At 30.6% G+C, this 15,070-nt stretch overlaps 1 protein-coding gene across 2 annotated transcripts in view; it reads right to left on the bottom strand.

The window, feature by feature from the left end:
• Positions 1-797: 797 nt before the first annotated feature.
• LOC123527894 (plexin-2-like) overlaps positions 798-15,070 on the bottom strand; it is a 180,167-nt gene continuing 165,894 nt past the window's right edge. For both annotated transcript variants that reach the window (XM_053523577.1, XM_053523578.1), the window contains one exon: positions 798-13,747. In XM_053523577.1, the coding sequence (XP_053379552.1) occupies positions 13,728-13,747 (20 nt within the window). In that variant the 3' untranslated portion in view covers positions 798-13,727. The remainder of the gene's footprint in view (positions 13,748-15,070) is intronic.

The following is a 15,070-nucleotide window of genomic DNA, read 5'->3' on the forward strand; positions in this document are numbered from 1 at the left end:
AGTACCAAATTATATCCACCGCCAATATTATTTCTTTTATGAAGCTTTTACTATAAAATCTTTTGTAAGACACGACCTACCTGTATCGGCAATAGAAGGTCAATAATGTGTTTAAAATTATTTACAGCTTTTCAAATCTTGACCTGTCGATTAATTAAATTGTTTTATATTGACATGATAAACACAGGACCAAGTATTTGTTTTTGAATAAGTGTGAACTACTCAATTGTCTAATCACCTGGCAGTACAATGTTGACAATAATATTATTTTTACTTCGATTAAATATCAGCACTGTACAGTTCAAACTACTAAATAGTCAATCGTAACAAGGGCGAAATGGCAGCCGACTTATAAATTAATTCGTATTAAAACATAGAAAATTATAACATTTAAGCTAATTGGGCCTTTCGAAATGTGTTCGTATCTACCGATTATTCGTATGAAGCGAGTTTGCTACTACCAAAATCATTTTACAAAGGAAATAGAAGGACTCGGCCAAGGAATCCGGACTTTGTTAGTTTTATCCGAAAATTCGTATCCCGCGAGTTCGTATTAAGGGGACTCGACTGTATATGCATACATTGTGACCTCAGAATCGACTTATCATTAATATGCAGACATTTACTTTTAATCCTTAGGTGGCTGCATATATTCTGTTTACCGCCACAAACATGGATAGTGCTGTAAAACTAGTCAATAGAAGTATTGACGGACGAACCATGACGAATTAAAGTTACGATAATCAAAATGGCTTACTGATCAGGGGAACTTGAAGTAACAAAAAAAGAAAACAAAATAAAGATAATATTTTATTACACTTATATAAATATAACGGCTACACTGTATTATGTGTTATGGCACATGTAAGTATTCAACATTGATTTTCAAAAGATAAATCAAACGGGCACATCTCCAGATTGATATCAGTGGCTAAACGTAAAATAATACTTTCATTTGTAAGTTCCTATATTTGTATTAGTAAACTGTCAGACAATGACTGATTCAAAAAACAATGATACGTTACATCTTAATATCATGCTAATTATGTACAACAGGGTTATCACCAAGATTTTGTTAAAGCCAGGCTCTGCGGAATTATGGTCGGGTACTTCTTAGCTGTATATCGTAATAAGCATATTATTCATTAATGTAAATTGAGATGTTAAAATATTAGAATGATATGAAACACCTTGTGAAAATGTAAAAGATTTAAATTTATCTACGGTAGCTTAGATAATAAATGCAAGAATCTTTATCTTATATTTTCTAGTTGATTTTCTCTGACGTTTGAAATAACAGAAAAGATGTTTTGAGAATTTTCTTGCATTAATTAGATTTTAATCCCAACAATGGAAACAATGTCAATCTATTTGACAGTGTCAAACACACCAATTAATAATTCTGTGTTTCGTGTTTTAATTGAATCTGAAGCTTATTTCATGAAAGAATATTTGAAGTGAAAGTAATTTGTCTAATAATTACAGCGTTTTACCTTTTCTGACACTGTGTATTGATTTTATCTGAATATGTGTCGTCCGAAATACCCTAAAGTTTCGGTTACAAATTTTACCGATTTTCGCAAATAGCGGTTGTATTTTTGTACGTTTTGCAAGTATTTCAATTGAAATGGCCTAGCTACTACTTGCTAATTACGGAACAGACGATACAAATGGTTCAACAGGCTCTGCATTGGTTTGATTTCAAAAGATTTGTCAATATCTGCTGATAGATTTCGTTTTGAAAGATGTCAAAATTGATATAATCAATATAAAACTTTGTTTGCTATATACAAGGATTTGAACGCGTTGTGTTTTCCCTCAACATAAAATGTGGTTTAAAAAAAATTGTCGTGCAAGAACATTTAAGTACAATTTGACAGTTGGCGGTAAAATGTGGTTTGCAAAAAATTGTCGTGCACGACCATTCAAGTACAACTGACAGTTGGCGGTAAATTGAGCCGACTGTTGTCACAGTGTCCGTTAACACGTTCCACGATTTTAACACATTTTATATTTTGCCCCAGGGCATGATCAAAACAGGAAATTATCGACTGTTTAAGTTTACTAGTGATATGATGTGTATATGTCAATATGTTTACCGAAATTGTTATAGCCGAGCAATAAGATATTTTAACCGGAAGGAGCGCCCGGTAGAAAGGGCCTGTGGATAACCCTGGTATAGTGTAAAAATCTCAAATAAAAGTCAGTTTTACTTATTGCTTAAAGGCACCGACCTCCAGATTTTCTTTAAAATGTAAGTTTGATCATATTATGAACATTAGAATATGAGATCTGTTGTTAAACTATCTGGAAAAAGTAAAACAAGAAACCAGAGGACCATGATGACCCTATATCGCTCACTAGAGTTGATCTGGCCTACTGACCTAGTCTTGGCTCCATTTGACCCAGTTTCGAATTTAACCTAAAGATCATCAAGACAAACATTCTGACAAAGATTCATATAGATTGAGTCACAACTGTTGCCTTTAGAGTGTTTACATGTTTTTCCTTTGATTTGAACCTGTGACCTAGTTTTTGACCCCAAATGACCCAGATTCAAACTTTACCTAGAGATTAGCAAGACAAATATTCTGACCAAGTTTAAAAAAAAGATTGAGTCTCAACTGTGGCCTTTAGAGTGTTCACAAGCTTTACCTTTGATCTGGCCTATGACCTAGTTTTTGACCCCACCATGACCCAGTTTTAAACCTGACTTAGAAATCGTCAAGATAAACATTCTGGCCAACTTTCATAAATACTGGATCACAACTGTGGCCTGTAGAGTGTTCACAAGCTTTTCCTTGCATACTGACTTAGTTCTTGACCTCACATGACCCAAATTAAAACTTTATCTAGAGATCACCAAGACAAATATGCTGACCAAATTTCAAGAAGACTGAGTCACAACTGTCGCCTCTAGAGTGTTCACAAGCCTTTCTTTTGACTTGACCGGGTGACCTAGTTTTTGACACCATATAACCCAGATTCGAACATAGTATATAGATTATCAAGACAAATATTCTGATTAATTCTCATGTGTTTCAAACATAAATTTTGGTCTCTAAAGTGTTGACAAGATTTCCCTTTGATCTAGCGACCTAGTTTTTGATCCATATGTTCCAGATTCAAACTTAACCCAGAAATCATAAAGACAAACATTCTGACCAAGTTTCATATTGATTTAGTCAAAATTGTGGCATCTAAGGTGTTCACAAATTTTTCCTTTGATTTGACTGGGTGACCTAGTGTTTGACCCCACATGACCCAGATTCAAACTTGACCTAGAAAGTATCAAGACAAACATTCGGACAAAGTTTTATAACAACTGGGTCCCATCTGTGGCCCTTCGAATGTTCACATGGCAAATGCCGGACATTGACTGGTCACAATAGCTCTCCTTGAGCACTTTGTGCTCTGGTGAGCTAAAAAAAGGCCCGAGTAAGGAATACAACCCGGGCCGACGCGGTATTAAAATCTTTCCCGCGGTCCTGACCAATATACCACGGAGGAATTTGTCTTATACGATCGTTAAACATAGCTATTTATGATTAAGGCAGTTTACTCCGAGTAACACGTAACAAATGCTTTTCAATTTTCAACGTAAAGATTAGTTAAAAAAAAATAAATTCCCATGTGTTTCAATAGCATTTAGTCTGTAAGAAATTAAGTTTCAAAGCATTCATAAGTAATATAGCATTAATTTCTAGATAGCTTAAAAGTTTTCTCTTCTTTTTGATGTCGTTCAACCTGGAGGCCAGAGGCTTTAAACTGTCAAATAATATTAGCTCAGAAATACATTTATAAAAGTATTATAATAGGTATAAACAATTGTCCTTAAAAATGCTATTAAAACATGTTATTCGTGTAGAATGTTCAATTCTTTAACATTTTTGAATTATAAAATCGAGACCTTTAACAAGTTATGTGTGTATGTAACTTTATCAATTAATTTAGTTATATTTTCTCAATACTACTCTAATTGTCGAAGACATTAGATGGTAAAGTTGGCAAAATTTTGATTCATTTCGGACAATAAAGGATTTTCTATGCCAAAATTAACTTCCTATGATATGATTGTATAATTATACTGGCAACTCCTTACTGATTTAGCCAATTCGACCGATATCAGTGTTCATTCATGGCTGAAAAATTGACACCATCTTAATATATATTCAACATATACTATTCGATTATGAAAAGAGATGTGAGGAATTAAGTAAAACACACAAACAGTAACTCATAATCATTCTGTTAAAACTAATGGAAGAAACAAGTATATATTTGCACCTGTCGACAAAGCTTTTTTACAAAAGAAATTATCAGAGACCCGTTTATCGTGCTAATTTTTACATAACCGAGAATGAAAGATCTGTAACTATCACCTAATTTTGAACAAAATCCACTTTTACTTAAAAGGTAAATATATATAAAATTCCGGACCGAAATCTATAAAGAACAAGAATAAATACAGTCTTGTAGGTATAATAATTCTTAGTGTTGACTTACATAGTTTGTTTAGCGTGCATCCAATATTTTCAACGATTTAGCCTGACCTAAGTTTAAATGTAAATGACCTGAGACGGTTATAAATGTCACAAGAGCATACTATAGTACACATATCACGGCATACCATCTATAACAAACAACTTCAAGTTAGGGTGAAATTTGTTGGGCTAATTGTCCTAACGTCGCATGTTGCTGATTCATGATAAGCAAGGTAAAATTAAATTAGAAATGTGTCCACTGGATACGGATGTCCCGAGATATGTGATGTTTATTGATGTTGCCTAATCTACTTGTTTTGACTTGTCCTTCCGTAAAATCCACCGAAAATTGTTCATAATTAACAGTAACAGTATAATATTATGGACTGAATACGATAAGAGGTGAGAAATTACAACACCATCCTTGTTATAAACATTATTGTACTGAAATCTATATATCGGGTTTATAATCTTTCTTATTAATGTAGTAAATGCCTTTCTTGATATGCGAAACAGGAAGCCTCAACACTAGGGCAGTATGCATTTCTGCAATGTTTGTATTTTGGGATTGGGTTTATTTCCCTTGACTAGTGTTGCATTACAGAATTCATATATATCAACATAAAGCATTTGTAGCTGACAAACGAATGAGACAATAGTATCTACAGGTATATATAGGAACGTAATGTTTTCTTCTTGCACAAAAATTACATTTTTATCTGATCCTTTAAAGGTGAAACAAATATTAACAGATATGTTTCCAAGTTCATAACTTCAGTGCACGTGTTCAATTGTCAAAGTGTCATTAATTGTAGGAATAACACTTTCGTGTCCTAACAATCACATAGCTGGGGCCCGAGAAATATGCTATTCAGTGTGACAGCAAGTTATGATATTCGAATTTTCACAGAATCATGGTCGATAATAGTGTTGCTGTTGAACTTATCAATTCCTTTCCTATCTCAAACGTTTCATAAATCATGTGACGATATGCACTCCGTGGAAATTTTGTATCATGAATTTAAAAAAGCTTTGTCAAGCAGATTACGACATGACATTGTAACACATGAGTGATGACAGTTAATTAACAAAATAAGCATGCATCTTGATATTTGACATAATAACGGAATACATTTGTGATGATAGGTAGCTTACAAGAAGAGCATATATTTATATATTTGACATAGCAATCGGATATATGTGTGATTAACTCCCGTAAAAACATGTATAAGAAATGTTTATCTAAAATTTACTCAACTGAAATTTGTGACGGGGCATGAGATTTTAGGTCCAAATACGATTTTGTCGAAAATGGGATTTTTTAGGTACTTTGACAGACTGACATGTTCCGTGTACAAATTTGCCGAATTTACAAATCATCACTTTTTGGACACCATGTTTTCGTTTAACTGTATCAAAATATAGGCAGAGTATCTTAATGAAGTCTCCTTCTTAAAACAGTATTAAGTCAAAATACGAATTGCTATAATAAACACAACATGCGGTTAGTGATATTTCTTTTTCTCTTTCCTTTTCTTTAATTTTAACACCAATATTGCTTACTAAAAACCGTTTTCAAAGCAACACATGTGTAACGCCAAATTTTAACCTTTTCTAGTGTACAGACAGAGATCACACACAAGTCTTATGACAATCTTTTCATTGGATATTAAGTTAGATAGTATGACAAAATTAGAATATTAAGCTAGTTGTTAAGAAAACCTAATTCATTGGCACACTTCTTTGTATCTGTTCGAAAAATAATCAGGCAAGAAGATGTATTTGTTAGAAGTATCATAAACTATGATTTTGCTAAAATTTCAGATGTTATACTGATCGTTGACTCGTAAACATGGCAACAATGATCTATTTTTCCTACAAAAACTAATGTTTCTATCGATTTACAATTTGAATGTTTTAAAGTGTTTTTCCAAATATGTATTTACATAAAAACTGTCTACTTTCATATTTAAATGTAAAAGTCCTCTTAATAAAATGGTTTAAAGGATATTCATTTCATGTTTGGAAGTCGTCGGTTACTTACAAAGAACAGTAATCAAGGGTGAAATCCACCAATCATGGTCAAATGAACTGAATAAAATTTTTATATAAAAAATCTTTTGAGAATCATTTTCATACAAAGTACAAACAAACATCCTAATATGTTTTGTAGTTTATAATGTGTGTTTGACATGAATAAGAAAAGGAGATTTTAACTGACAAAAAGGTGATACAACAGTCAGTCTGTGTTCCTGTCAGTCACTAAATAAATATGACCTAAACACTATTACAAACTCTCTTTCATACAGATCTGAATTGAACTACTAATAATGAGGCATAACCGTTTGAAAAAGTTTGCTTCCTAACAGACTTAGATTATATTACAGTATAACTGGCATTAGTGTCATTTTAACTATTTTTCTAATTCCGGTATAATTTTGAAAAACAATAACGGACAAAACAGTTGATATGAATAAAAGTATTTTTTTTAAAACCTACATATGGTATAAATATTAAAAAATCGTAAAACTATTTTTTGGTAGTTTCATTTTCCCCACCTTCTACATTTACAAATTGTAAAATACGTGCTAGATAAGTACTGTTCAACTCTTCGTTCATTTAACATGCCAGTCGAGAGTATCAATGAAAAAAATACATTTACTAACGCAAAAACGTGTTGAACTGAAGTAACTTTAATCTCTATTTTCTCGAATGACGTAACGCCGCATTTGGACCCAAAAATCATGGCGCAAGACATTTCGTAATGTTTATCCCTGGTTTCAAAATCCTTGAAATCTAAATGTGATTCGGCTTCCAGTTATGTTGAACATATATTGTAAATGTACCTGTCATTAATTATTTCATATTTCGAATAATATAAATTTGAATTATAATTATATGTTTTACGGTGTATACATGATAAGCCACATATATGTCGAATGGTATACAATTAAATATAATTCATCTATTCTATCTGAACATTAAAATACGTATGTTTATAGTTCCATGAATGACCTGTATACTACGTGAAAAGTGATGGCAGTTACAGGAATAAGACTTCATTGTCTCAAAAATACAGTAATATAGATTTATAGACGCAAGTTAAATGCGTATAAATTTTACACTTAAATGCAGCTTAAGAAACTATCAACATCTGAATAGATCTTTGTTTACTTGTGCATTGGTAGCTATCGTTGTTTCATAAAGTTCCTTCTTTTAGCTTAACTCTGTTTTCTTTTAACACAATGTCATTTGTATACTTCAAAGGAAATAACATTTTAACTTCATAAAGGATAGTAATTTCTGCATTTTACAAATCAAGAAAAAAGTTTGTACGAATATCTAAATTTATAGAGTACAAAAAATGAAACTTATATCTATTTAATAATAGTGGATTCAGATACACATGTAGTTACTAGTTACTTCCATCCAAAGAGGTTTCAAGATAATATATTTTATTTAGATAATACAATTTAAAATGACTGAAGATAGTTCTGCACGTTTGATAAATCGGAAGTGATGGCGTAACGTCATTTATCCGGAAAACGTAGAATAAAGGCCGGATTCGGCGTACGGGAATGAAAATCAGTTTAGGAATTTAAGGTAACCTGTGAGTAAACTTGTTAGAATGGCACTGTTACTATCTTCCTAAAGTTCAAATATAAAATTAGCACATCTGACACGTTAAGTAATTCTAATTCAAAATGATGTCTTAACATTAACGGTTTACTTTAATAATGGCCAAATATCTAAAAGGCACAAGGAACTTTTTCAAATCAGTCTAGCAAAAAGTCAAGCACACGACCCTATCTTTTTTATTTGCTGAATTTTCTTAGTATATTTCGAAGTTTTGAAAATTCACAGTTTAATCAAATTCTACATTGTAGAAAAAATTCAATCAGAACGTGCAGAACTTCCCTAAGAAAGAGCGTTTTTGGGCACTCAAAATTTGTATCATGGATGGCTAAAAATAAACCTCATGTATATTCTCGAGTATTTAAGAAAAGAACAATCAGAACATTCGCAAGCGGTAGCATGTTTATATGCATAAGCTCAACTATATTAATATAGTTATGATAATGAAAATACATGTATATAAATATGAAAAACAAAACAAATAAACCATTCCAAAATGAAAGAGGAATATGTATAAAGTAAACAGCGAAATGCAAACTATGGACAATTATAAAAAAGATTGTAAGTAAACATTGGACAATGAAGAATTTACTCTTAGGTCTGCAGATGGTTACATCTAAGAATAAAGTAATGATTGCACTAGACAATTCAGACTTATCACGTAAGGTTTCAATGTATGTGCACAAAATTGCAACGACAGTTATCAGATATATGAACATTACCATTAAAGAAATGTGGAAATTGTTCAAGTTTAATCGCTTTAACTTTCAAAACAGGAATATAAGTTAAGCATTAAGGGTTTTAAACTTTGATCGTATAACTTTATCTGATAAACTTGGAATACGGTAGGTCCAGTATAGTGGTTGCATACACTGCATACGCTGCAGTAATAAACGTAAGTTTAATTATAAAGGAATTAATCACTACAATTTCATTAATAATGACAAAGAAAAAATAGTTAAAAGACATTTGCATTAACTGACCGACGAGATTGTTTTACGATTACTCGAAAGAAGTCAAGTACATTGTAAATTTCAAAATAAGTAAAACATCTCTTTTTTGTAATTTAAGTGCAACATTTTTTTCTCGTGATCAAAATTATATGAGACTGAAAGCTTTGTTTATATTATATGAAGATCTAATATGCATTTGTTGTACATTGAACACTAGATGAAACTGACTAATTTAAGAGCCAATTCTTGGGTTCATTACTTTTAAGGTAAATGGCTTAATATTTGCTAGGGAAATGATGCTTTTAATTAGTAACAATGTGTAATTAATAATTCTGTTTCATTCAGTGCCAGAGTATTGCAAGATCGTGTTGTCTTCAATGTATTTACAATAAGTGAGTTATAACAAATAACGTTTTCGGAGTATTCAGCCGTTTATCGAATACGCCTTAATCAATAGAAAATCGGTATAGCTTCTATGATAATGCACTATTAAGTTATGAGAGTTCAATTATTATGACTTTTTCCGTCATTCCGACTTTTATTTTTGGCAAACCGTTTCTTGCTAAAGAATATTTGCTGATTATCATTCCATTTTTTTGCAGTAAGCGCTTTGACTAAGTTTCATGATGATTGGTCAGAAAATGTTTATTATGTAAGCATAAAACACGCTGACAAACAACTGCTAAGGACTGATAAAGGTTATTCGGAATCGCTCATCATGGGCGAAATTACAAGAAAATGAAAATTACAAAGGAGAAATAATGAAAATGACTGATATAATTATGTTATTGCATGTGTACATTTTCAAATATTTACATGAAATCAAGTTTTCGATCAAAATACATACACACTGAAAATTAAGAAATACATCAATATTTTCAAAATTAATTCAAATTATGGTTTTAAGTGCCCAATTTTTCAAAATTAAATTATATGAACATGTTCAAGCTATCTATCTACATACAAATGTTACAAGGATAAAAAATATTTACACTTGCCTAATTGATTTTTTTTCAATTTATGTTTATTTCATACATGCAAAAATAATAACTCTACTGAAAATACACACCCACCCTCACCTCAAATAAGTAATGAAGATCCAATAATCATAATTATACTGGGAATATTTCGAAGAATATTTGTTGATGATCATTCCGAATTTTTTTTGCACTAAGCGCTTTCATGGGCGAAATTACAAGATATTGAAAGTTACAAAGGGGAAATAATAAAAATAATTGATATTTGTTATTGCATGTATTCCTTTTCAAATATTTACATAAAATCAAGTTTCGATCAAAATACACAGAAAACTAAGGAAACACATCAATTAATTCAAAAATTAATTCAAATTATAATCTAATAATATTATGTCTAATCTTACAAAATGAAATGCTATGGAAATGTACAAGCTATCTGTCTGGATATGTTGTTAGAAGGATAAAAATTATTTACACTAAATGCAAAAATATATGCAAAAATCATAAATATACTGAAAATACCCCCCCCCCCCCCACCCCCACATGCAGTAAGTGATAAGGACCCAATCGTCCTAATTATACTGGGAATATAATAGCGGATATGTTTTTCAACCGTTTCTCGCTAAAGAATATTCGCTGATTATAATTCCGAATTGTTTTAGCACTAAGTGCTTTGACTAAGTTTTATAAACGTTGGTCAGAAAATGTTTAATGTGTAAACATAAATATGTTGGTAAACAACTGCTACATATAAGAACTGACAAAGATTGGTCGGAATTGCTCATCACTAGGCAGACATGGGAGAAATAACAAGATACTGAAAGTTATAAAAGGGAAATAATGAAAATAAATGATATATCTCATGCATGTGTACCCTTTCACATATTTAAATAAAATCAAGTTTTCGATCAAAATACACATACACAGAAAACCAATGAAACACATCAATGAATTCAAAATGAATTCATATTATAACTTAAGCTTTCATGTCTAAAAAAGAAAAGATAAGAATATGTACAAGATATTTTGTTACAAGGATAAAAGTATAATATTTACACTAAATGTTTTCTTTTTCAATATATAGTTATTTCACACATTCAAAAATCCTAACTGTACTGAAAATACCCCTCATAAGTGATAAAGACCCAATTATCATAATTACACTGTAAATATTCCCAGTTAATGCAAAAGCTACACTAAAAGACATAGTTACATCTAAAATAGTAGCGGATATGGTTTTCAACCGTTTTTCGCTGAAGAATATTCGCTACTTATTTATTGGAAAGTCTGTTTATGTGTTAAAATTACATAATATTAAAATTCCTGACCATTTCCTATGATAATTGCACGTCAAAAATGATCAATTGCAGGAAATTCAAATGCCAGAACACAACATTTAATTCATATAGCAATATGTCTATGTGACTGAACTTGTTGTTTATCCAAAATTTGCATTCGAATATGCTCTGATCCTTTTCCAGGACAGACATTAGTCGAACAAAAATATTTTACACTGAGCCAGTCGCATTTCGAAATGCTCATTCTGTAGTCAGTGTTGCTTCATAAAGTGAAATATTATTCTTACTTCTTTATAACTGTGCTTTCATTTAACACAATACCATTTTAATACTTATGTATTATTTCATAGTTGTAGAGTTTCATTCTTGTTGCGCAGTAACCAGTTTTACAGCTGTATCTAATTAACTATGTTTTGACTATTTTGCATGGGTTTTACAGCTGTAATACAACGTCTACATCTGAAAATATGTAATTAAGTGTGTCAATTTCTAACCGTTTTAGACGGTTGTTTTGAAAGAAATATAGGTCTGAATACATTGTAAGACTTCAAAAATGACAGTATTTTCTGAATATTACAAAAGATAAAAGGAAAAGTTAGATAGCGAGAAATGTTTGCGGTAATATCCAAACTGATACAGAGCACAACAAAAATAATAACGCTTATATATAAACGGTAGTATAATAGTACATGCAGATACTTATAAGTCACTTCCGTCTAAAGAGGTTTCAAGATTTTATGCTTAATTTAGCAAATTAAAAGTAAATTAATTTGAAATTATTTAAATAAGAAAAACAACTTTTGAGCTTTCACAATTTATACTTGAATTAGAAAGCATGCATGACACAAATATAAAACCCATATTTACATTATCAAGTATTTAAGAATAATATCAACCAGAACATTCATCAGCGAAGCCCGTTTATATGCATGGGCGAAACATTATCAATAAAATAAAATGATAAAAATATATGAATATATAAGAGCACAACAACAATTTTTCCAAAATGAAACTGGAATGTGTATTTTAAATGAAAAGGCGAAAAGCAAAATGATGGATTTGTATTACAAGTTGGGGACAATAATAAAAAGTGCTTGTAAGTAAACATCGCCGAATAAAATCAAGTTTTCGATCAAAATACAGACACACAGAAAATTAATTCAAATTATTCTTTTCTTATTTTCTATTTTTTATAATTCTTTTTTAATCTTTTTAAATTTATTATTTTTTTTATTTTTTTTTATTTTTTTTTTTTTTTTTTTTGCTTTTTCAATTTATCAGTTTATATTTACAATGTATTTTATATCATCACAAAAATTGTAATTATACTGAGAATATCTACAAAATGAATGACAAAGACAAACCAATTATTATAATCATACTGGAAATATTCACAAATAATGGACCACAAAAATACCATAATTACACTTCATATAGTAGCAAATATTACTTTCAGCCGTTTTTCACAAGAAAATGTGCTGATTATTTATTGAAAAGCCCGATACTGTGTTAGAATTAAATAACATTAGAATTACTGGCCATTTCATATGATTATTGCACATCAAAACTGATCATTTGGATGAAACAACTTTTAATCGATATAGCAATTTGTCTATGTGACTAAAAATCATTAATTGGTTTTCGGCTATGCTTTGAGTCTTTTCAGTAAAAAATAAAATACAGGTGGTCAACTGTATTCCAATCTGCTCATTATGTAGCTTCCATATATCATTTGAAATAATCTATTATGACTTCTGTCTTGGGAGAATTAGGTAGTCTACATGAATATTCGTTTCTTCTTACTTCAGTGAAATTTGAATATTATGTTCCACCACATATGTAGCAATAAGCATTATATTTGTGTCTATTTAGCCAGCAATAGGCATGTACGAGAGGCAAACCTTAATTTACTTCTAATTCTTTTTACATCTGTTTCAAAACGTTTATTCAATCTGAACCCGTTCACCAAATAGGTTTTAGATTTTAACATAAATTTGAAATCTAGATTTGTGGCAATGATGTTTCGCTTTGGAAAATCAAAATTTCAAAAACAGAAAGAAAGATAATCACGTTTCCAAAACCGAGTGATCTTAGTTCATTACAAAAAGTAATTAGAGTCTATGTATTTCACTTGTTAGAAATTTGTTTCTTTGATATAATATAAAGTTTGAGCAATAACAAAGATATTAAACTATCAATGACATATTCTATAAAATCTTAGCACAAGCTTTAAATACATAACAAGAAAAAAAAAACTAAAAGAAATAAAAGAAATATCCAGCATAATACTGGCGTGTGAAGCTATTACAAAAACTTTTGTTTATTAAGATGTTCTCCATACATTTACTTTCTTCCAGTCTTAAGTCTATGTCATTTGGTCTACGGTAAATCAGCATTCCCTATAAGGAAAGATAATATAAGTGTTACTCATACATATGTTTCCTATATCAATCACCCTAAACAAAATGAAGCTTTACAAAACTTTATTTTAAAAGCGAGGTGATATTCATAAGGTAAATGATACGCTAGTTGTGTAGCCGTGCTGCATCTAAAACAAAAATCTTCATCCCCTAAATACTGCTCCACATTAAGAGACCAAGACAGTTTATAAATCTCGAAACAAGTATTCTCAAAATACATTCAATTTCTAAAACATCTATATACGATTTAATAATCAGTATACATATTTTCATTCGGTGCATTTCACTTAATGATACATTTCACTGAATCCTTGAATATCTCTTTATTCTTTATGCTACTTACTTCATTATTTCGTTAACGCTTTAGGCTTATTACTTGATAAAGTCTGTCCAACTTTATGTAACTCTTTAATTCTTAATAGTTTATTTTAAACATGAAATTCAATAAAACACTTCTGATTAATATACCAGAACAAAACCGAATCAGAAACTGAATTCATTTAGTATTATCTGTATAGATGTGATGGTAGTTATTCAATTTCCCTCCAAGGTCCGGTCGAATATAGTCCATGCACGTAAAAAGTGACAGTGTTTCCGATTTTTAAAAGGGGAAGTACTTCATGATATCTCTCTACCCAATAAAAGTGTTTTTATCAAAAATTTCAACCACCTGATATGTATTTTATTGCATTATTGTCAACCCCTTATATTGTGGTAAGTTTCGAATATATATAAACTGATCTACTAGACAATAGTTCTCCCGCAAGAAGTGAAAGACTGTAAAATTTAAATGTTGGTAAAATAGGTTGACAATAGTGATTTTAATTAATCTGCAAATGTAGCAATCAGCACCTTCTTACTTTTTATATAAACATCAGTTTTAATGTGACGTGTGTAGGTCGTAAAATGTCTGTTGATTCTTGTTTAAATTTCTTACACCAGAGAATTTAAAGTACAATTGTCTTTCTAAGATGAATCATTTCAGTCTGTACATTCATTGGATATGTATCATCTATTTTAGCAGTAATTGCCCTTTATGACGGACGCCGAATGGTGATTGATCTTGAGCTAAGGATGTTAAAGATATCTGGTAAACTAAATTTAAACATCTGTCGTTAATGTTCCCTTAACTTGGCCACGGATGCAATGAAATGATTTAAATGTGTTTCTTCTCAAGTTTAAAGAGTTACTGTTTTGATTAATACAGAAAGTATTTTCAAGACAAATATAACGTAGCAGAATGAGTATTATCTGATCAATATTCATGATATTCATGTAGCTGAAGTTCTGCTGTCAATTATT

The sequence above is a fragment of the Mercenaria mercenaria genome, chromosome 14 (assembly GCF_021730395.1).
Source record: "Mercenaria mercenaria strain notata chromosome 14, MADL_Memer_1, whole genome shotgun sequence".
NCBI classification, from domain to species: Eukaryota; Metazoa; Mollusca; class Bivalvia; order Venerida; family Veneridae; genus Mercenaria; species Mercenaria mercenaria.